The sequence below is a fragment of the Culex quinquefasciatus genome, chromosome 2 (genome assembly GCF_015732765.1).
Source record: "Culex quinquefasciatus strain JHB chromosome 2, VPISU_Cqui_1.0_pri_paternal, whole genome shotgun sequence".
NCBI lineage: Eukaryota > Metazoa > Arthropoda > Insecta > Diptera > Culicidae > Culex > Culex quinquefasciatus.
In genome coordinates, this window is record NC_051862.1 from 179,147,996 (window position 1) to 179,171,227 (window position 23,232).

The 23,232-nt window shown below is 38.1% G+C and overlaps 2 protein-coding genes across 2 annotated transcripts in view; both read left to right on the plus strand.

Annotated features, from left to right (window-relative positions):
- The window catches only part of LOC6037005, a 195,965-nt gene that overhangs the window by 157,805 nt on the left and 14,928 nt on the right, over positions 1-23,232 (plus strand). Inside the window, 6 exon segments of the mRNA XM_038256426.1 lie at positions 2,317-2,990; positions 12,720-12,877; positions 12,967-13,088; positions 13,171-13,234; positions 21,222-21,369; positions 21,371-21,399. Of these exon segments, the coding sequence (XP_038112354.1) occupies positions 2,317-2,990; positions 12,720-12,877; positions 12,967-13,088; positions 13,171-13,234; positions 21,222-21,369; positions 21,371-21,399 (1,195 nt within the window).
- On the plus strand, positions 8,046-9,273 carry LOC6037006 (protein CDV3 homolog). The gene has a single exon (XM_001846918.2). The coding sequence runs from the start codon at positions 8,177-8,179 to the stop codon at positions 8,933-8,935; it is 759 nt and encodes a 252-aa protein (XP_001846970.2). The 5' UTR covers positions 8,046-8,176; the 3' UTR covers positions 8,936-9,273.

The window sequence follows — 23,232 nt, forward strand, 5'->3', positions numbered from 1 at the left end:
TGAGCGCGGAAGTTGCCGTTGCCAGCGTGGTAGCCGGAATTGTGAGTGCCGTTGTGACTCCATTCTGCAGGGCTGTGGAAAGCAGCGTGGTAGCGTTCTGGAGTACCGTTTGGGCGCCGGTCAACGCGGTACTGAGCAAAGGCGATACAAGTCCGGTCAGAGCGGTCGGAATCTGACCCAGGGTTGTAGTGACTTGTGGTACCAAGCTCGTCAACGCAGTCGACAGGGTGCTGAGACCGGTCGTTAGTCCAGTAGTGAGGGCAGATTGGATGGGCGAGGTTAGGTTGGCCACGAGTGATGTTGCGTTGGTCAGTGCGCTAATCAGGGTTTGCGGTACGGTTGTTCCTGCGGAAAGGACACCAGCCAGGGTAGTGTTCAGCGTGGAAACCGCCGTTGCCAGTGTGGTTGCCGGGATGGTCAGCGCCGTTGTGAGCGCAGTTGTTCCATTCGTCAGGACAGTAGACAGCACGGTTGATGCGTTTTGGAGGACGGTTTGAGCATTGGTCAACGCAGTACTAAGCAGAGGAGTGGTCGTGGATGCAACTCCGGAAAGAGCCGTCGGAATCTGGCTGAGGATCGAACTGACCGTAGAGAGCAGATTCGGCAATGTTGTCGACAGAGTGCTGATGCCAGTTGAGATTCCTGTACTTAGAGCAGTTTGAAGTGGTGCGGTTAGGTTGGCCACGTTGGTAGTTGCATTTGTCAGAGCGTCGATCAAGATCTGCGGAACGGTGCTTCCTGCGGACAAGACTGAAGCCAGAGTGGTGTTGAGCGCGGAAGTTGCCGTTGCCAGCGTGGTAGCCGGAATTGTGAGTGCCGTTGTGACTCCATTCTGCAGGGCTGTGGAAAGCAGCGTGGTAGCGTTCTGGAGTACCGTTTGGGCGCCGGTCAACGCGGTACTGAGCAAAGGCGATACAAGTCCGGTCAGAGCGGTCGGAATCTGACCCAGGGTTGTAGTGACTTGTGGTACCAAGCTCGTCAACGCAGTCGACAGGGTGCTGAGACCGGTCGTGAGTCCAGTACTGAGGGCAGATTGGATTGGCGAGGTCAAAGTGGCCACGAGTGACGTTGCGTTGGTTAGTGCGCTAATCAGGGTTTGCGGTACGGTTGTTCCTGCGGAAAGGACACCAGCTAGGGTAGTGTTCAGCGTGGAAACCGCCGTTGCCAGTGTGGTTGCCGGGATGGTCAGCGCCGTTGTGAGCGCAGTTGTTCCATTCGTCAGGACAGTAGACAGCACGGTTGATGCGTTTTGGAGGACGGTTTGAGCATTGGTCAACGCAGTACTGAGCAGAGGAGTGGTTGTGGATGCAACTCCGGAAAGAGCAGTTGGAATCTGGCTGAGGATCGAAGTGACCGTAGAGAGAAGATTCGGCAATGTTGTCGACAGAGTGCTGATGCCAGTTGAGATTCCTGTACTGAGTGCAGTTTGAAGTGGTGCGGTCAGGCTGGTCACGTTAGCGGTAGCATTTCCGAGGGCGTAGATCAAATTCAACGGTGCACTAGCTCCGACGGAAAGAACCGTACCCAAGGCAGTGTTCAGTGTGGTAACCGCCGTTGCGAGCGTGGTAGCGGGAGCAGTAAGTGCCGTTGTTGCATTCTGCAGGATTGTGCTCAACACCGTGGTAGCATTTTGAAGAGCTGTTTGGGCGTTGGTAACCGCAGTACTGAGCAAGGTGGTTAGTCCGGTTGGTGTGGTGGTGGTGGCGGTGGTTCCCGTGGTCGCGAGTCCTGTCAGGGTTCCCGTAATCTGGCTGATGGTGGAGTTTATCTTGGGCAGCAAAGTTGATACTGTAGTCGAAATGGCACTGAAGAGGCTGCTGGTGAGTCCACTTAACAGCGAAAAGATTGGTTCAGGGCCCGGTGCCGGTGCTGGAACTGCTGAAGCGACTGCCAGAAGGCACAGTCCCACTGTGAAGGCGACTGCTAGCTTCATTTTGGCGGAATGAAACAACTTCTCGGTATCAGGAGCTTGTGGAACTGATGATCCGAAGCGATATTGGTTCATGTTTTTATACTGATCTTTTAACAATTTCAATGATTCTTTTGTTTGAAAATATTCGAAATTGCGAATTACGTTTCAAATTTAAACTGGTCTGTGCTTTTAGTATGACGATGAGCTTGCGTAAATTTTGTGTTTAATGTCTCGGCGATCTGTGCACGCGTACAGGTGCCAGGCCATAATTAATGGTCGATTTGCCAAACAAGTAACCCTATTGTTCAAAACAGATAATCATTCGAGGATTTATACTTTGAATAATAAGAGTTCATTGACGAGAAAATATCCTCATCCACGTATTTTCACTTACTCATCCACAGGACTTTCGCGTGCTCAAGATCCTCCCCAGCAACCTGGACCAGATCGAGGACATCAAGCAGATCGGCAACGAGTACTACTTCAAGAAGGACGTCGAAGTGGTGGACGACGCAGAGAACGAAATCGTTCCACCGTCCGCCACCAAAAACGACACCAACAACCAGTTCACGGAAACGCTCGACATTGTGGTCCTGCCGGCTCCGACGACCAAGGACGCTGACGTGTACGAAAGTGAGCTTGACCTGCCGGTGGACAGCAAAACCACAGTCAACGTGATAGAGCTAGCAACTCCGACTGTAGTGACCGGACAGGAGCCGACGCTCTCAACGGTCATTGCTCAGCTAGACGTCAACCAGACGGGATCGACGGCCAGCGCGTCCACGCCCGCGCTGACCACGCTGGGCAATCCACGTGGTGAGCCGACGCCCGGCGTCGAGTCGAACGAAATCGAGGGCGATTTAAAACCCAACAAAAGTAGTGGCGAGGACGGTTTTAGTTTTAACAATAGGACTTTTAAGAAAATTCAAGACACGGTGCTGGAAGAAATCGGTGCAGGTCACAGCGAGGAACGGTACCCAGCAAGTTACGACGATGACAGCGAGGACGACGATCTGGAGGATGACGACGAGGACGATTACGAGGAGAGCGAAAAACGAGGCCATAAAAAGTATATCAGGTGAGTGGATTTTAGGGGAGGGGGGGGGGGGATCATTTGGTAAAACTTTTGTTTTGTGAATATCATGGCTGTATACATTTTTTTAGTGTGTACCCTTTTTTCTTATTGGTATTTTTACTCTTAACGTTTATTTTTCCCAAAAAAAATTATTTGCTCTAATACCTACAATAATTTCTTTGTTTTTTTTTATTTTCATTATCTGTGAAACATTTAAATGTTTACAAAAATATACGAAAATTTAAACTGTAGGAAATTGGACGGGCTTTCTGAAGAAATACACTGAAACTAAAATACACGCCACTTCTATGAGATTTTTTGATTTTTAAGTTCAAAAATTAATTTTCAAGGTGACGTCACGTTTTTTTTTCGTTCAAATTTTTTGAGGAAATAGCCTAATATGTTACAAAAAGACTGACGAAAAATGCAGGATGGTATGTCTCTCCTAAAAAAATACAAAAATCATTTACTGAAACTGTTTTTTTGAAAAGTGCTTTAAACGTCAAAATTTTTTAAAGCCGATAGGGCGTCATCCATAAAGTATGTCACGCTAAAATTGGCCAAAATTAACCCCCCCTCCCCTATGTCACACTTTGTCACGCTGGCTCCAACCCCCTTTGAAAAGTACGTCACATTCTGTTGACCCCCCTTCATATTGATTTTTGAATAATTATAACATGATTTATAAATAGAATTATTTATAAATTCGGAGTAAAATCGAGAAAGTTTTTAATTTTTACAGGTTGTGTTTAGATTTTTATTTTGTTGAATGTTGTAGTGATAGAAATAGCCACCAACGTTTTTTTTGAAAATCTGATGATATAAGCATATTAAATCTATCATCGAAAACTCTGTTTCTTAAAGCCTTGTGTCGTGTTTGATTTATGAGTAAATTTTATAAAAAAAAATATTTTCAGATATATTCTTTGACTGAATTTTCAGTATTCAGGAAATAGCCTAGCGTGACGTCACGGTCTCACGAACCCCCTCTCCCCTTGTCACGCTTGCGATAACCCCCCCCTCCCCCCCTAGAGCGTGACGTACTTTATGGATGACGCCTAGTGGGAATCGATTTTCCAATTTTACATAAAAGTCTCCGTATAGACCATTGTGCTATGTCCAATCCTTGTGAAGATACAGCGGTTTTAAAAATAAAAATGTTGAAAAAAATGGTTTTTTGGTGGTTTTTGGAAATTTATGTATGACAGACTTGATTTTTCAGTCTCGTAAATATTTTAACCGGAAAGCTCGTCCAATTTCCCATAACTTTGCCTTTGACAGCTTTTCAATTTGACTCGTTTTAATATTTACGTAAGCTTATTTACTACCCTGGTTTCTACCACACTGAAAAAATATTCTATTCTCAGTTATGAGCAATGAAATTAATCTTTTATCTGTAAGCCCATACATCCAATTGAAATGCTGTCAAAGACAAACTTATGGGAAATTGGACAATAGGGTGGGTACGTTTTTCAAAAAGTTCTCGGATCAAGTTTTAGTATGGTTCCCCTTGTAGGGCATGCCCATAGGGACTTTCATGCCAAATATCAGCTCATTTGGTTGTAAACTGGCTGCGCGCATCAGGGTTAAAGTTTACATGGGAATTACTATGGGAAATTGGAACTTTTGTTCAAACGCTCCTACAGCTCTGGGAAAATCACGCGCCAACTTCTGGTATGGTCAGTCCTATGGGAATGGTCTGGAGAACACTTTTCCCGAAGAGAGCATATGGATTCGTTGTCCCTAGACCTGGCGCATCGGCAAACAATCCGATGTCTCCGGAATCAACGGTTTTCCTCAAAAGCATCAAATTTTCCTTAGCATGCTATGAAAGCTTGATGCACACCGCGACGCCATCCGTCAGGCAGCTAACACGTGGGTAAGAAACGGCTGGAATATTCAATTGCAAACCTTCTTTTAACTAGAAAATGAAAATTTCGAGTAATCCTGCTATTATTTAGTCGAATTCAGAATTTTTGCTTAGCAAATTTGTATTTTTTTGCAAATATTTCAACCACGTGGTAGCTGCCTGACGTATGGCGTCGCGGTGTGCATCAAGCTTTCATAGCATGCTAAGGAAAATTTGATGCTTTTTGAGGGAAAACCGTTGATTCCGGAGACATCGGATTGTTTGCCGATGCGCCAGGTCTAGGGACAACGAATCCATATGCTCTCTTCGGGAAAAGTGTTCTCCAGACCATTCCCCATAGGCCTGACCATACCAGAAGTTGCGCGTGATTTTCCCAGAGCTGTAGGAGCGTTTGAACAAAAAGTTCCAATTTCCCATAGTAATTCCCATGTAAACTTTAACCCTGATGCGCGCAGCCAGTTTACAACCAAATGAGCTGATATTTGGCATGAAAGTCCCTATGGGCATGCCCTACAAGGGAACCATACTAAAACTTGATCCGAGAACTTTTTGAAAAACGTACCCACCCTATTGGACAAGCTTTGCGGTAAAAATATTTACGAGACTGAAAAATCAAGAATAGACCTACTGTTTCTTTGCACTTGGTTTGCACTTTGTCTTTGGCTCATTTACAACGTTTGCTTGAAACGATTCTTGCCGGATTCTGACAGAATCATCTCTGTCGGACTTTTTCCTGACTGGGAGAAATTAACTTCCCTGCACGGAAAATCATTCCATTAAGAGCGAGTCCACGAAAAGGGCATACCCCTTTGTATGGGACGTCGTTTGGACCTCACCAATCTGCCTGAAATTTCCAGGGGTGGTTTGTACATATAAAACAAGCATCTAGTCAAAATATGAGCACTCTAGATCAACGGGAAGTGGGGCAAATCGGGACACAAAGTTTGAAGGTTCAAAAACGTCAAAAATCTTAAAAAGGCTATAACTTAGACAAAATTCAATTTAATTTCAAAATTCAAAATGCATCTGAAAAGGCTTGAAAAGTGCAACAAAATGCAGGGAGAAGCATCCCAATTGATTGAATCTAAAGGGAGTTATTTGCATTATAGTGAAAAATAGCATAATTTTCAAACTCAAATAAAAAAGTGTTCCATCCAGATATCAACTCGGTTCGACCTGCAGCTTGTAGGGGACATCTGGGACTACCATCTGAGACTAAGAACGCTTTGGGTAAGGCAGTTTAATATATTAAATAGACACTTTTACTTTTAGTGAATTTTTTAGTTGTAAATTTTTGCTCGGGAGACCCCTTAGATCCCATTAACGTTAAATCATAAAAAAAAACAGCTTGAATATATATTGTTTTTTTTTGTTTTTCATTATCTATGAAAATTTTCCAACATTTAAACATTTGTTTAAAAAAACGTAAATCTATAAAAATACATTGGATTGGTGATCAGAAACAAAAATAACACCATACGACAGAGCTTCACGAATCTCGTTGAGGAATTGGGGCAACTTTTTTCGATTATAAGTTTTTAAGCAATTATCTAATTTCTGAAGACTTAAATTGTCTTCTTTTTCATTATAAATTTTCAGGATGACAAAACTCGAATAGAATGAAAGAAAATTTCCTTGATAGTTTACATCTAAAGGACGTTGTAAATTTTGTTTGATGAGAATGTTCCTAGCAAATGTCAAGGAACGAAGGCAAAAAACAAATCTCAAGCCATATTTTTTTTTGCGAGTTTGCCGCAAACAATTTTGCGAGTTTGGCTTACTGTCAAACACGAAAAAGTGCGAGTTTGTTTGTTTGTTTGCGGTAGTGTAATGGCTCCTTAAGTATTGAAGTTTTTTTTTTCGCCGAAAAAAACTTTTTGCAGTGCTGTACAATGGATTTTCACAAAAAATCATAACATTTTTTATCAATCCCATTCATGATAAATATGATTTTTAACGCAGGAAAATGCGTTTCAAATTGTTATCAGTTGATTTAACTTCTATTTTCTTCAATATTTAATATTTTCAATATTTAAAGTTTAAAAAAAATGTATTTTTGGCCTCTGATTTTCCCCACCGATTTTGAAGGGGGTGGGCGACATAAACTTTGAAAAATGTTTCGAAGGCCTTAATGTCTTACAAATATTTGTTTATAAAATTTTAAGCCTTAACAAAAAAAAAGGATTTTTGGCTAATAATAGAACATTTGCCATGGCCTTAATATTTTTAAGAAAAAGAGATTTAAAAGAGATAAAAAATAAGCTTAATCGAAGTTTAATTTTAGGACCCAAGAGGGTCCTGAAGCCCTATGTTTATTTCTACGTACAACGTTAAAAACAAGCTAGCAAACCATTTCTGATTTTTTTTATTTTAATGCAAAAATCAGACAACTTTTGAACAGATCAACTCTGATATTCTTGAAACGAGCTATTAAGAAAGGCAGCGAAGTTGAATCAGAATTGATTTTAACATCTTTTTTTACCCTATGTTGTCGTACGAAGTGGTCAGCGTGCTCAGAAAAGTAAGCTTTTTTCGATTTTTGGACCCCCTTTCCCCCCTCCTAACAAAATTTTCATATATTTTTTTTTTAAATATGTTTAGTGTAACACGGACTGACAGTTCGTCACTTTTTAGTTTGACTTTGTCAAACCATCGGGGTACAAACTAAAAAAGTGTCGAACGAAAAAGTTACCAACCACCGGGGGTTGAGTGTTAACTCGAGGCGGTTTAAAAACACCCAAAAGCAAAATAATAAAATTTAGTTAACTAGACTAAAAAAAACTCTAAATATCCCAATTATAAAAATATTCTAGCAGATTCTGCCTGAATCCTAATAGAACGGTGGAAAAGTTCTGCTAGAATGCTGTAAGAATATTCAGCTCTGTTAGATTCTAACAACATCCTGCTAGAGCTAGAACGTCGTGACATGGGTTTTTACTTGAAACGATTCTTGCCGAATTCTGGCAGAATCATCTCTGTCGGACTTTTTCGTGACTGGGAAAAATTACCTTTCCTGCACGGATGTTTCCATCAATCTGGCCACACTGCGCCTGCCCATAACGTTCGTAACGCATGTTTTACACATTTTCGCTCCCCTCTCGCGTGAGCGTGTAGTGCGCGAGAGAGGAGAACTGTCAGACTCCGTGGTTCTGTCATTCCAGTTCTCTCCGTTCTCTCTCGTTCGCCAAAAGCGAAACGTCAACGCCGGATTTTGCTCCACCATCGCACTCGTCGTTCGTCGTCGCCTCGGACAGAAGAGCCCCAGAAGTACGGGAGAAATATAATCGCGTAGTGCACCACGTTGTTCGTGTGTTCCGCAATGGCCGATCTGGACGATTTTTTCGCGAAAAAGGATCGCAAAAAGAAGGGCACGGTGAAAAAGTTTGCCACTCCGGAAGAGATGGCCAAAGTCATCGAGGACACAACGAAGAAAGCCACCGAGGTGAAGCCCCGGAAGGTGACCCCGGCAGCGGTGGTAGGTTCGTCGACGTCGGGTGGTGATGGCGCCGCCGCCGAAGGCAGTGGTGAGCAGAAGGCCGCCCCGGCACCGGTCGTCGAGGAAGAGTGGAAGGAGTTCGAGGAGGAACGGAAAGACTACAGTGGCCTGAAGCTGACGCAGCTGAACATTACGGAAGAGGAATACCAGCAGGGACATTACGGTGGTGACGATGGTGGCGCTACGCCTAGGGAAAATGACGGCGAACGAACCGGAGCGGACCGAGCGGAACAGAAGGCGGGTGCTGCATGGAAGAAACCAGGTGCCGAAGGCGGCGACCAACAGCAGCAACAAACCGCGGCGGCAGCATTGGCCGCAGCTCCTCGAGCCGCGTCCAGCTTGTACGTGTCCCCGGCCATGAAGAACCTCCGCGTCAAGGGCAAAAAGGGAGTCGCACCCGATCTGAAGAACGAGGAATTCTTCCCAACGCTCGGCACCGAACAGCCCGATCCGACCAAGAGCAAAAAGGACGGAACCTTCGAGGAAGTGAAACACGGTGGCCGCGTCCGGCCGTCGGACATGCCCTCGGCAGCGCCACTCTCCGTCAGGAACCAGTTTACCACGCTCAGCAACGACAGCTAGACGACGAGTGGGCGGACGGACGGACGAACGGTGGTGGTGGCGCTCCCGGAATCACACAGACACACACAACCACAGATTCGGCCACAACTTTCTTCTTCCGGCGCGCTGCTGCTAGCATCCTAGGTTTCGTATTTGTTTCCTTTTAATATCAACAATCTTCTTTTTACCGGCGCTCGTGCTCTACACACAGACTGCTCATAATTACAGAATATATTAAAACAAAAAAAACGATAGAGGACGACAGACTAAAACAGTGAGAGTGAACGTCGTTGAAAGTGTCTCCTCCGTGGGCCACGAAACGGTTCCGATTCCAGATTGGTGTACTGTTATTATTTCTCAAAAACAAACGATCCGTTTTAATTTCTGGCGCGCGCGGAGACACTTTCAACGCGTGGCAATCCGACACTTTTTTTTTTTTGTACCATGATTATTGCAAATGTCCTTTGAGAGAAAACGATTATGGTTAATTGTATAGGATAATACGACCACTCCAATCAAACCGGAAAGCATCAATCTCTCTCCCTGGCCAGAACAGCAGAACGGCGTACTTTTCCTGTTATGTTTCGAAAACTGTTTGCGGAGCGACAATTTGCTTTCTTCCACATTTCTGAAAAAAAAAAATGCTCGCAAAATTTAGTTTTTCTGTGAAAATTCTCTGAGTTTCTGTTTCTCTACAAACATTACTGCTGTGTTGGTTTTTGTATTCAGTAAATCAGTAAAATAAATGAATGAAAATCAACGGATTCGGTGTTTATTGGAAATATCACAAACCACAAGAAATTGAACAAAATATATTATCAGTAAAACTTCAAAGTTATTTAAAGAACGTCTACTGTCCGAAAAAATCGAATCAGGTGTTCTCAACCCGCGAAATTCAGTATTAGGCTGATTTCGCAAATTTTTGATAGCTACAAGTTTCAAAATTTGGATTCCTGCAACAGCTGGGAACAACATCTAATTCCAGCTTGCCTCTAATGTTACCATATCAGCAACTTGACATTTAATTACAGCTCATTAAAAGCGTTTTCAACTGAAATCGAGGGATAAATAGCTCAATAGGAAGTGAGCAAGCATGTTTCTATCAAAAGTTTTGCAAAATAAGTTGTTTAAAAAGTGATAACAAGCCAATTGGATGGAGTTAGGGCGAGTGCTTAACCTGCCAAACATACGAGAATTTCCCCTACTTTTTCAAAAGGTGCTACCATCATAAAAAAATCAAAGAATTAACTCAATGAATTTCTTTAGCAACTCTGGCCATCCCAATAAAAAAGGACATTACTTTTTCAAAAGGTCCTACATAAGAAACCCATGGCGCATTTTTGATTTAAAAAAAAAATCTAGATTTGCCTCACCTAAGTTTCAAAAATCCGGATGACAAAAACGTATCTTAAATTTTGTGTGCTTTTATATCTTCTAACTTTACATTGAAATGTCTTTAAAACTATTGCACAGTTGAACACCTTTATTTATTTATTGTCAATTGTAAATAGATAAACTGTAGTAAAAAAAAGTCAAAAACGAAATCTTTTTTTTGCATGATGATCAAAAAGGGCACTTTTAAGCTTTTTATATTGATTGTTGCGATTTCGATTGTTGCGACCACAGATTGATTTTTTAATAATTTAGTGAATTAAAGTCATTGACATTCTCAACAGTGCAAACATAATATAAAGTGATAATAAATGCAGTATTTTGTGATACTTTTTGCTTAAAATTTTAAAATGTATGCCGCGCAAAAAAAAATGAAATAGCAATCCATAGTTTTAACATTTGAATGAAAAAAGTATGTTAAAATGCAATAGTTCAGCTGTTTTGCAATCATTAGTTTTAAAAAAATGTAAGATTCGACAAAAACAAAAAAAAGGGAAATTTTTTTTTTGCTGTACAGTCCAGACTTGATTATCCGAAGGTTTGTATGGGACTTCGGATAATCGAATCACGACCAAAAAAAAAAAATATTTTGTCGTAATTTTTTATTACATTACTTTTAGCATCAAATTCGAATTCTGCGACCCATTTTCAGTCAAATTTGAATGGTAGATTGCGTAATAAATTTAAAAATGCATTTCTTCAACATTTCATGATCGCCATTTTGGCCGCCATCTTGGATTAAAAACTCTGAATCACTTTAGAGTAGTTAGCGGGTCATACCTAAGCTCGACAATCATAAATAAGAGAACGACATTTTGCAATATTTTATAATTTTCTGGAGTTGTTAATTAGAAAAGTTAAAAAAAAACTGCTGTAAATAGAATTTTACCTAAAATTTTCCTTTTGCTGGACCATAAACAAACAACAATAAAAAAAAACAATTTTATTTCACTTATTTTAACTGATTCTACTTATAGGCTAGTACGCTGATCGGAAGGAAAGGGGTCAAGAAACAGCTTTACGAACAGCAGAACAAAGAAGAGGGAACGATTTCTTGGGGCTTTTCTTCACCCTCTCTGGCTTGCTTACTCTGCCGCTGTTGCCCATTTGAAATTTTTCTTGACCGATTCCTTCCGAAGTGCGTATACCGCTTATAATAAATATGTTGTTTAGGATTAGATTCGCATTGTAAATATTTCAAAAAGTTGAATTTCGAAAATATTGTTAAAATTAGGACAGCTGATGAAAATTCTTTAAAATTTCACAAATTGAACTTGTACATATTTTTGCAATTAATATTTTGTGTCTGGTTAGGGAAATTTGACCCACACATAAGACTATGTGTTTTGTTTTTACGAAAAACTGTATTTCCTCCAGATCTCTACAACGAAGTTTAGAATATTTTTGGTTTCTCTTAAATAGTACACAATTTTGAACCAAACTGCATCTCAACAGTGATGAAAATGCTCATGGGACATTTATGCGAACAAGGGCAGAAAGGATGTGATATACAGTTAAAGTACTCTTGAATACCTATATAAAATGTTTAAAATAACGAAACAACAATGCATTAACTGTAATTTCATTAGTTAGAAAAATTACTATAAAAGTATCACAAATTCTATGCTTAAGGTTTCTGTTATTTTTTAAACCAAATTCGTTATAATCTTACCGATATGCGTTGATGAATATCATTAGTTCCCATCGAACAACTGATTTTTTTTTGACAGGGTGTTTATTCAATTCAATTTATTTTATTAGTAAATAATCAATCAACAATTCCGTATTTCTTATAACCTAATAGAGTTTTGGAGTTCCTTTCAACTATGATTTGAACTATAATTCATTTTGATGTAATTGGATATTCTAACAATGGATTTAGCAAGAGAAGGAAAAATTAAAAAAAAAAACCTTCTAGAGACAGGGTGTTTACTAATCAAAATTTATCCGATTTTTCAACTACCGAACTTGGTTAAAAAAAACCAGGTTTGTGGAGACGAAGTCGGGGGAGTTGGGATTTCTTGAGGTTCCGAAGTCGACTAATTTTAATATATTTTTATTCAAAAAATATAAATTTTATTATATTTTTGGAAGCATTTGATTCGAAGAAGAAGAAATAACTAAATTTTCAAATGTCGGAGTCGTAATGGGAGTCGCTTCAAAATCTGGGTGTGTAATGTATATTTATGAGTTTTTTGGATTTGAATCATTATTTTCAAGATCGGTTGAGATTGTTGACATAAAAGAATGATAATTAAAATAAAAAGATAAATAACATGAGTTTTTTTTATGACTTTTACAACCTATGAAATAAATTTACAAAAAATAATACAATATATGTATATAGGGTCAAATTCCATGAACAAACTATACTAACAAACTGCTTTCCCTCCCTCTCTCTTCATTATTCCAGTATTCAGCGGACGCTTCTAAAGCACCCCCTCCGCCAGGGCTTCCTGATGACGCCCGGCTACCCCAAGTACTACATCGGGAACAGCGTCTGCCGGTGGACGCTGTACGCCAAGCGTTCCCAAAAGATTAAGTTAACTATCTTAGATTTAGCGTTACGGTGTAAGTGAAACTCGTTGGCCAAGATCGCACAGATCGTGAAATATTTGACAAAGTTTTGTTTTTCTCTCTCTCTCTCTCTCGCATTGCAGTAGATGAACCGTGTAGAGATTACCTAGAAATCAGGGATCTGAACACCAATCAGACCCTGTTTAGCGGCTGCACCGAGAGCACGCGACCCATCGAAGTGGTTAGCCTTCAGGATCGCGTCGAGGTAAGGGTTTTTTGCGAAGCTGACGGAGTAATTGGTAGAGAGTTAAATGGCTCTTTGATTTTTCTCGTTTTGCCCAACACAGGTCAGTCTGCGAACTGCAACGCAGGTTGCATATCCAAAGCGAGGCGTGCTGATACACTACTCAGGTGAGAATTCACTTAAAAATTGATTAATTGTTGAACAAAACCATTGAAAACTAAATCATTTCAACTTATGTTCAACCATGCGTCTCCATCAAATATTTCTTATTGAAATCGTTCAGTGGATGCGCACGGTGCATCAACTTTGAAAAAACGAATCGGATCATTTTGTAAAAAGTAATGATTTAGTAACACATCTACAACGTGATAACATACTTAGCAGAAGCGTTTTTAAGAATCTATCAAATTCAAGAGTTAAAAATCCTAGAAATAATTGAATGTTTGAAAGAGAAAGCTTGCATAACAAAATGCAACCTTCGAAGTGAAACATTTCCACATAGCAGGAAAATTGTCGATAATGCAGTCGACATGCTCGCGAAAAGCTTTTTCGTGCATTGAAAGCTTCATGTTGGCCATTGAAATGTTTCATTCTCTTAGGATGGGCTTTTCGACACGCTTCGATCGTTTATTTTGTGTGTGTGTGAAAAGTTTCTGTTCTTCCCATTTCAGGAAAAGATTTTTTGTTAATTATTTTACCTAGGTTCAACAAAATTTGTTATTTATTTAATATTTAATATTATATTATTAAAGTTTAGATTTTTTTATAAATATTTTATTGACACACTCCGGTCAAAACCTATCACAAACTTATTAACTTATCGAACAAATAATAAGTCATGTTTTAGTTATTTTAAACATTTGACCTATAAAACAACGAATAAAACATTAAAATGTTCGACTTATTAGCCAAAATGTGTCGTTTTTGTCGGTTATGTATAATTCTCTACGTATTCTAAAATCGACTTTTCTTTGTATTTTTATTTATTTGAAAGACACTTTGTCCATGCATTCCCGAAATCAAAAGATGCCATTTTGCATTTTTTTTTTATTATTTGCTTAAATTGGCAGTATCGGCGAGAAATACTAAGCTAACCATGGACAGTAAGAGGAGAGACAGAATTAAAGATCGCGACAACGGCTATTATTATTTTTCCATGCAAGTCTCCATACAAATTTGCGGGCTGTGAATATTCGAAAATCTATATTTTGAGAAGGGACTTTCAGATCGATTCAGTGTCTTCAGCAAAGTTGTTGATTATGATTAAAACATTAAAGAAAAAATAAGTACACCGAAAACATTGTTTGTTTTGTTATTCGACATTTATCACTTAAAGTTTAATTCCCAAAATAAGGATTTTTAATTTTCCAAATTTTATAATATGTTTAGACTACTAAAAAAGGTCATCTTTCACTCTAGAGTTAAGGGTGGCGCAACGTCTAGTGATTAATTTAGAAATTTGTTTGTTCTTTTTAATAAAAATAAATTCAAAATTAGGAAACCAAGCCCAACTCAAAATGTCAAAAAGTGTTTTACCTCTTTAAGTATGTTACTTTTGATTTGAAAGGTTCAAATTTATTGCAACGAGCTGAAAATTTAACAAAAAATTTATTTTCTTACAAGTTACAGGCAAGTAAACTTGTGCCAGTATTTCCGATTCATTCGAAAAATCTTTTTTTTTAAATGTACCCCGGTTCCAGATTTTCCACCATCCTCTGATACAATAAATGCCTTTTTAAGATCCCTAAAAACACCAAAATATTCTTAAATAAAAAAATACATAAGCAATTTGGGGATTTTTAGTTTTAGCGATATCTAATAAGGCCGTTGCAAATATTTTTCAAAGTTTATGTCGCCCCCCCCCCTTCAAAATTGGTCTGAAAAATCAGGGGGCAAAAAAAATATTTTTCCAAAAAACTTCAAAATTTTCATGAAAATAGAAGTCGAATCAACTGAAAACATTCTAAAATGCATTTTTCTGCATTGATAGTAATATTTGGCATGTTTGGGCTTGTTTGAAAATGTTTTGAATTTTTATAAAATTCCAGTAAAAAAAATATTTTTCGCAAAAAATAAAATTTTCGTCAATACTTCGATATTTTGGAAATAAATGATGGCAAAACAACTGGACAGGTGTATAATGCATTTTTAAACACTTTTTTCATTAAAATATTGAAACCATTGCTCGTAATTTCAATTTGTATACTTTTTTATTTTTTTGCCCCCCCCCTCGACTTTGGTCAGAGTCGAGGGACATAAACTTCAAAAAATATTTGCAACGGCCTAAGTCAAATAAAAAAAAATGGGAAACATTTCTTTTTTCTGAAACGTCCCAATCAAGACGCCAAAATGATCAGAAAATCCCTTCTTCAGATTTTAAAATATTGACATGCCCATTTTGTACGACCAGCCCACAAAATTGTGTTCAACCTAGTATGGAAAAACCAATGTTGATTTTTTTTTCTTTGACATAGGAAATGCAAAAATACAAAACTATGAATATCGATTTTTTTTCGAAATTCTAGAAACTTACTTGTAAACAAACTGCCAAAATCGACAAAACACTTGAAAATTTATGAAAAACAAAAAAAATACTAGATTTTTTTTCAAAAAGTCTAATTTTGCTAAATTGTTGTTATTACAAAAAAAAATCTGACTGAGCATTTTTTTTCATTTTTTTAACTTATTTTTAAAGTTTGAAAAAAAAAACAGTAATCTGAAATTGTTTTCATGAATTCTTTTTAGAGGGGAACTTCTTGTTTAGTAGGTTGAGTATTCTATTTGGTTCTACATGCAAAACTATTTGCAAATCTTTTAATAGAAACTTTCTTGCTTACTTCCCATTAAACTGTTCATTACGTCAAAGTGTTGATAAAAAAAAACTTTATAATTCACAAGCAAATTCGATGTTTATTTTTCCATTTTCTTTTGCATTAATCTGTGACTAATATGCCACTACAGTCCAGACTCGATTATCCGAAGTTTCGATTATCCGAAGTTTCGATTATTCGAAGTTCGATTATCCGAAGGTTTGTATGGGATTTCGGATAATCGAATCAAGAACAAAAAATATTTGTTTCATGGGTAATTCTCTACCAACTCACACGAAATCGGGAAAAGTTGCCCCGACCCCTCTTCGATTTGCGTGAAACTTTGTCCTAAGGGGTAACTTTTGTCCCTGATCACGAATCCGATGTCCATTTTTGATATCGCGTGACGGAGGGGCGGTACGACCCCTTCCATTTTTGAACATGCGAAAAAAGAGGTGTTTTTCAATAATTTGCAGCCTGAAATGGTGATGAGATAGAAATTTGGTGTCAAAGAGACTTTTATGTAAAATTATACGCCCGATTTGATGGCGTACTCAGAATTCCGAAAAAACGTATTTTTCATAGAAAAAAAAACACTAAAAAAGTTTTAAAAACTCTGCCATTTTCCGTTACTCAACTGTAAAAAATTTTGGAACATGTCATTTTATGGGAAATTTAATGTACTTTTTGAATCTATATTGACCCAGAAGGGTCATTTTTTCATTTAGAACAAAATTTTTCATTTTAAAATTTCGTGTTTTTTTTAACTATGCATGTTTATTTTTTAGAGTGTAACAATGTTCTACAAAGTTGTAGAGCAGACAATTACAAAAATTTTGATATATAAACATAAGGGGTTTGCTTATGAACATCACGAGTTATCGCGATTCTACGAAAAAAATTGAAAAAGTTACATTTTGCGTTTCTCTTTGTTTCGTCGTCCGTGTCTGTCGCGGGTGATGATGAACGGCCATGATCAATGACGACCAACTTTTTCAAAACTTTTTTTTCGTAAAATCGCGATAACTCGTGATGTTTATACGCAAACCCTTATGTCTATACATCAAAATTTTTGTAATTGTCTGCTCTACAACTTTGTAGAACATTGTTACACTCAAAAAAATAACCCTACAAAGTTAGTTGCGTATTAAATTAAAAAATGCATATTTTCAATATTTAATCACCGCCATTTTGGCCGCCATCTTCGATTAAACAATTCTAAATTACCTTAGAGTAGTTTAGGGGTCACATTAAAGCTCAATGATCAAAAATAAGACAACAACAAAAAAAATCCTGATTCGATTATCTGAAGTGAAATTTCGCCAAGGCCTTCGGATAATCGAGTCTGGACTGTATTCAAAGAGCGACTTAATTTTTTTTTTTTCAAAACCAACAATGTAATCATTTTCCATATCGCACAAACAACGTCTAAATTTACATTCTGATTGTTCCGTTTGATCCTGCAGGCATGCATGCTATTTACAAACCACCTCGATTGATGTTATCAGCTTTGCGTGTGCATTCATAAAACGCGCGCGGGGGTCTTCCGTAATAAATACAAGATTCCCAAGAGAGAAACACGCAAGAACGAGGTCTAAAAATAGCTGCTCCACAGACAGCGCCAGAACTTGCATGCACGAACACTGCCACACACAGTCGGAGTGCAACTTTGGTAAATTATGTTGCAGTTCTTTTTCCATGCTGTGTGCAGCTGTGTGTGGTTGGTGGTTTGTTGGTATGGGAAACATGCAATCGCTCAACTGTTTTCTTCCTTCCTTCCTTCCTGCCATGGTTGTTTCCAAGGTTCGATGGTTCTGATGGTTATTTTTTTGATTGCTGTTTTCCGTTTTGATCGAGCTGATTCAAATGCAGTTTCCGTAGCTGCATAAATGTCAAATAGTAGTCAGCGTTCAAAATTTATTTATGCCTAAAATTATTTGAGACAAATTAACCTTCAAATGTTCGCAAAAAAAGTCCCTTTTGCATTTTTAATACCATTTTTTAGTTTAAATTGAATTTTAACTCAAAATCGTGTGGATATTTTTGCACTTGGGAGTTTTACGTGATCAAAAGTTTGCGGTTTCTGATGGCCTTCTGCTGCAGTTTCTGGCGAAAGTGTCGTGCTGTGTGATGTTATATATTGCCACAGGCTACGAAGCGGAAAGCAATTTATCATCGACGCTGTTATTTAGTTAGTTCAATTTTTTTAGTCTTCAAATAAAAGTGTGCATTTTATTCTGTTTCACGTCAAGTTAATTTCAATTTTCGAATTTCTAACCTTTATATTCGCCTAAAACGCACAATCTCGGCCATTTTCCTGAGAGATAAAATTAAATCACGGCTCACACTGGGGTGATAATGTGCCATCCACCGGAACGTTTTAAGCTCTTCTCATCTCTCTGCCCGGGGAAGGAAGAAAGGAAGTCGTCAAACGAAAAAGCATTTCCACTTCATGACGAGGCCGTTCTAATCCCGGTACCAATGATACAGCGTGCATGGTGTGGTGGTGGCACGCAGTATGTGTGCACGTGCTCTCGAGACCAGTTCGTCGGTATCTTCATGTTCCGGTTGTTGAGACAAAGACTGGCTGGCGCCACAGCCAGAGAGCAATGACGATGGCGGTCTGGTCTGGTCTGGATGGTGTAGCACTCTCTCTGTCTCTCCCTCCAATGGTACGATGATTACTTTGGATTAGGCTTCGGAAATGGTGAAATGAGTCACCGGAAGAGGTCGTTGATGGGATTGGTATTTAGCATGTGCGTTGAGTGTTGCATTTTCCATGCAGGAACATGGAAACGAAGAGTTTTTTTTTTGCAGTTGTGAACATTCAGAAAAAATTACGTTAAAAAAATTCTAATAAATCTAAATTCAATCTTAAAACTTTTTTTTAATTCCCTGTTCTCTAAGAACTTTACTTTTAAAAATAATTCAACGACTATTTTTTCTTCTAATTATGTAATTCGCCCATAACAAATTTTAACACGTTTTTTTTTAAATGTCAAAACTTTCTCAGTATTTAATAGCAAAAACTTTACTTTTTCTTTTAAATTTAGTTGAATACTTTTTTAAAATTGGAATAGAATAAAATAATTTTATTTTTCTTTGAGTCAAGATTGTCGTGAGTTGTTAACTGCAGTTTTTGTTTTCAAATTTCTTGGTTGGCTATGATTGTGGATATAATTTAAATAAATTTAGTTATTTTAGTTATACATCCGTTTTGATCGAATATAACAATATGTAAATGAACATAATGGCTAATACAAATATTTTGAAAATTTCAAATTGAACATTGCCAAAGCTAAGTTTAATTGAATTTTTTTTCTGGAAATCAAGGGATAACAATAAATTAGGCGTTTATTAAAGTTTTAGTCAATGTTCTGCATTTTGAAGCCAAAAATTATCACAAAAAGTTTTATACATTGTTACACACTGAACACTGAACACACTAGGCTGAATGAAAAATTACGAGGCATTATATTTTCTTGATGAAATATAAAAATAAAAGTTACTGAAATTTATTTATTATGCTAACTTTTCATATTTCTTCAATTGTGAATTGAATTTAAATAATAGTTTGAAAACACATTTTTTTATTTGTTGAACATGATTTTTGCATCCATTAACCCCTCGGTAATTTCGGTTTGTTTTGTTTTTGACGTTTGTCTGCTTTTTAACTGGGCTACGGCCGAGTTATCGAGCGCCCAGTTAAAAAGCAGCCCAGTTTAACAACGCCTAGTTTACCATGACCAAATTGGATGAAATTGAATTGGTATCATTAAATTTCTCAAAGAGAATTAGGTTAATTTGTTCAAAAGTGTTCGTGAAATTACAGTATAAAGTTGAAAATGTATAGAGCACCAGAGCTACCAAGGGCGTAAGAGGTTTAAAATGTTTGAAAAGCTTGAGTTGTAATAGCATAAAAATTGTATTTCAAGTGAAAAGCATATTTTTAATTAAATTCAATGCTCATCTTTTTATTTATGATCTCAAACCTGTAAGATTTGTTCTGGAAAACAATTTGCCATGAAAAAAATATTTTCTGCATTATTTTTTTTTATTTTCTACTTAATTATCAATATTATTCTTTATTACTCTCCAACTTATCACAACTTTGAAAAATATTTGCATCGGCCTTATTATATTTTTATATGTTTAACGAATTGAAAGGCAGCTTATAATATAAGAAAATTTATATATTTTCTTGAAGTTGTACGTTTTTTTTACAATCAGTCAAGGCTCTTTTTGATCCTCACTTATTTAGCTATTTTATACAATTTTGCTGAAAAATATGAATCAGAACAAAAATCAGAACAATTTTTTTTTATAAATTTCAAATTTTCTGGGAATTCCTGAGAAATTTGTTAAAAAATTCTCGTTTCCCGGGAATTTTGTAACCGTTTATTTAGGATTTTTAAATTTTGATGATCTGGAAAAGAAATTAAAATTTAAAATTAAAATTATGATTTCCAAAACTGGCCAATAATTTTCGTATTGTATTACCATAATTAAATAATAAAATAATAAAATTTTTAGCAAATATCCTGAACCTGAAAGGTTAAAAGGTATCGAAACTAAATTTAGAATCAAACTGCCTCATACAAATCAATTTCAATCCAAAAAATCTTTTTGATTCATAAATCGATGCCTCTGTGCTCTCTTGTACTAAGCTTACTGGTTTTCCTATCTATTAAGCATAAGAGAGCACAGAGGCATCGAAATGTGAAACAAAATTCAACAATATTTACCAACCGCAGAAAGCCACGTGCTTCGCCACGTCACACTCGCATAATATCACAGAGTCCCATTTAACTAGTGAGAGCTTGTGTGAAGCTGCAACCGAAATCCTTAAATTACTGAATGATTCTCGCTTACCCACCCACACACAAACACAAAATTCTAAGCACCATGCACAGTGTACGGCCGAGTACAGCATCGCACCACCACCACCACCTTTCTTTCAGTTGTCCCTTTTTGGCACGTGCGCAAAGTAAAGCACCACGCGTTCGCAGCGGAGAAACACGTGTTTTTGTTTAGTTGAGTCATGGGTAGTTTGATTAATTCTGGTTCAATGGGGGGAACAATGTCAAAAGGGCCAATGTTGGTTGGTGTGAACAAATGGTGACATTGGTTCTTTAGGATGTGTAACTTTTTTGGATATTTTAAAATTTGAACAAAAACCGTGCTTCTCCACTGCGTTCACCTTCTCTCACACACACCCAACACAGAGTTGAACAACTTTGGCAGCTCTAGCTGTCTCGCTTCTTCCACCACCTATGCTTATATACGATTTTTTGTTTCTCTTTCTTTCCTTCGATTGCTCTCTCCCACTCTCGCTCGCTGGTAGCACTCGGCTGCGAGCCGCCGTCGCCGATTCCGCCGCACATGACGCTGGTCCGTCGGAGCGAGCGAAGAGTCCGGTACGTCTGTGATCCCCTGTATGTTTTCCCCGACACAGCTGAGCCCAGTCGTGAGTTGGTCTGCACCGCGAGACACGTGGAACCGACCGTTGCCGGCCTGTGTAGGTGAGTACTGAACGCGCTCCTTGCGTCCTTCTTTGTTTGCTTTTCAACGCCTGGCCTGCTTGTGTGATTGCGTGAGATTTTGGGGCTGGGAGTTGGCTTGACCTGATACGGGTTCAAGAATCTTAAAAACCAGTAGGCCACGGGCCTGAAGCTCTGTGAAGATAGTGTTGATAAACTTAATGGAAACAAAAACGATGACAACAAGAAACAACCGCGTGTGACCTTTTGCACAGTTGCACAATGTTTGTGACAAAGTGGCAGATGGTTTCCAAAATAACGAAAACAAGGACCGTCGTCGTGGTGTTTGTGGACTGTTTTGGCTAACCACGTCGGAGGGGAGAAAACACAACTTCGTGTAGTAGAAGCGAGTAAAACGTGTTGCAGTCGGGTAGAATGAAGAACTTTAAATTTAGACTGGTCTCAGCCGAAAGTGACACAAACATCAGACAACAGGAAAAACACAATTAGGGGGAAAGCGTGGCGTTTTTGGTGAACTAATATGAGTGAAAACAGTAGTCAAAATTCAAAATCAAGTTTCACCCCTTTCAAATGTTGCTCCCCCAACACAGTTCGTCTTATGCTCCTTTTATGCAACATGCGTCCATGATGGCCCCTAACCGCGACGATGGTGATGAATCGTTGTTTTTGTGTTAGTGTGTGCGCAAGGAAGCGCTTTATTGCATGAGGATGTGTGCTTGATTCATTCCGGACGACGACAACGACTCCGATCAAGGATGATCTGGGTTTGGTTTCTGAAAAAAGTGGCGTATGCGTCAAATTATACGGAATCGAATGTCGGTTACGTCGTTTTAAATGAAAAATGTGTAACCCAAAAAAAAAAGCAGAAAAGGGGATTAATTCAGTTCTGATTTCGTTTTTATTGCGCACAAATTTTGCCCCGCGCGAGAAGATGAAATGATAAACACATCAGTCAGGCAGGAGTGTAGCGAAATGAATGACGCTGGTCAGCTGATACGATGCTTGGCAACGGATGAATGATTACAGCTGGGACGGGGAAAAATGTGTGTTCGTTTCATGATAACTGAGCTGAGGCTGGCTTTGTCGAGGGTATGCTAATTGAATCACTTTTTCAGTTTTGATTTCAGTGAATGAAATATTTTAAAAAGGTGAAAATTGATCTGATTATTATTTATTCACATTGATTTTTTTTTTCAAATATTTAATGAGGTAATTATTTTGGAAAATCTGAAAAAAAAACAACAAAAAGATCAAATTCAAAGTTGAAATGCTTGAAATGAAATGTCGATATCGAAGGGGTGTCAGATTAAAGAACAAAATAACTAAACTCGACATTTTTTTAAATTGATACCAGTAAACGCTTCAGTTTCGTCAAGGTATGATAAATTTGGGCTCCCTGAATATGTTCCAATCGACAGAATTGAATTTTGGTGGATTCCCTGCCAATAAATAACATTTTATATTTATAACGGATATCAATTCTATGGAATTATCATAAGCGACCATGCGCACCCACGTTTATATATGGGAGTAACAAAAATAAAGATGGTCGTCTGGTTTCTTAACACGATCATAGTATTTATATTCAAATTAATAAGTATATTAATTGGCAGGAAATTCACTAAAATCCAATTCTGTCAATTAGAGCGTGTTCAGGGAGGCCAAATCTATCATACCTTGAATAAATTGAAGAGTCAACTTTAAAAATGTCGAATTATGCAATCAAAGTATGATGTTTGAAGGGACTGAAAAAATCCATCGGAACAGAAAGGTTTATTGAGAAATCTGAGATCGACAACTGAGATCATTTGGTCTTGGGAATGTATTGTCTCCAATTTCGGGTTCCTTTTACGA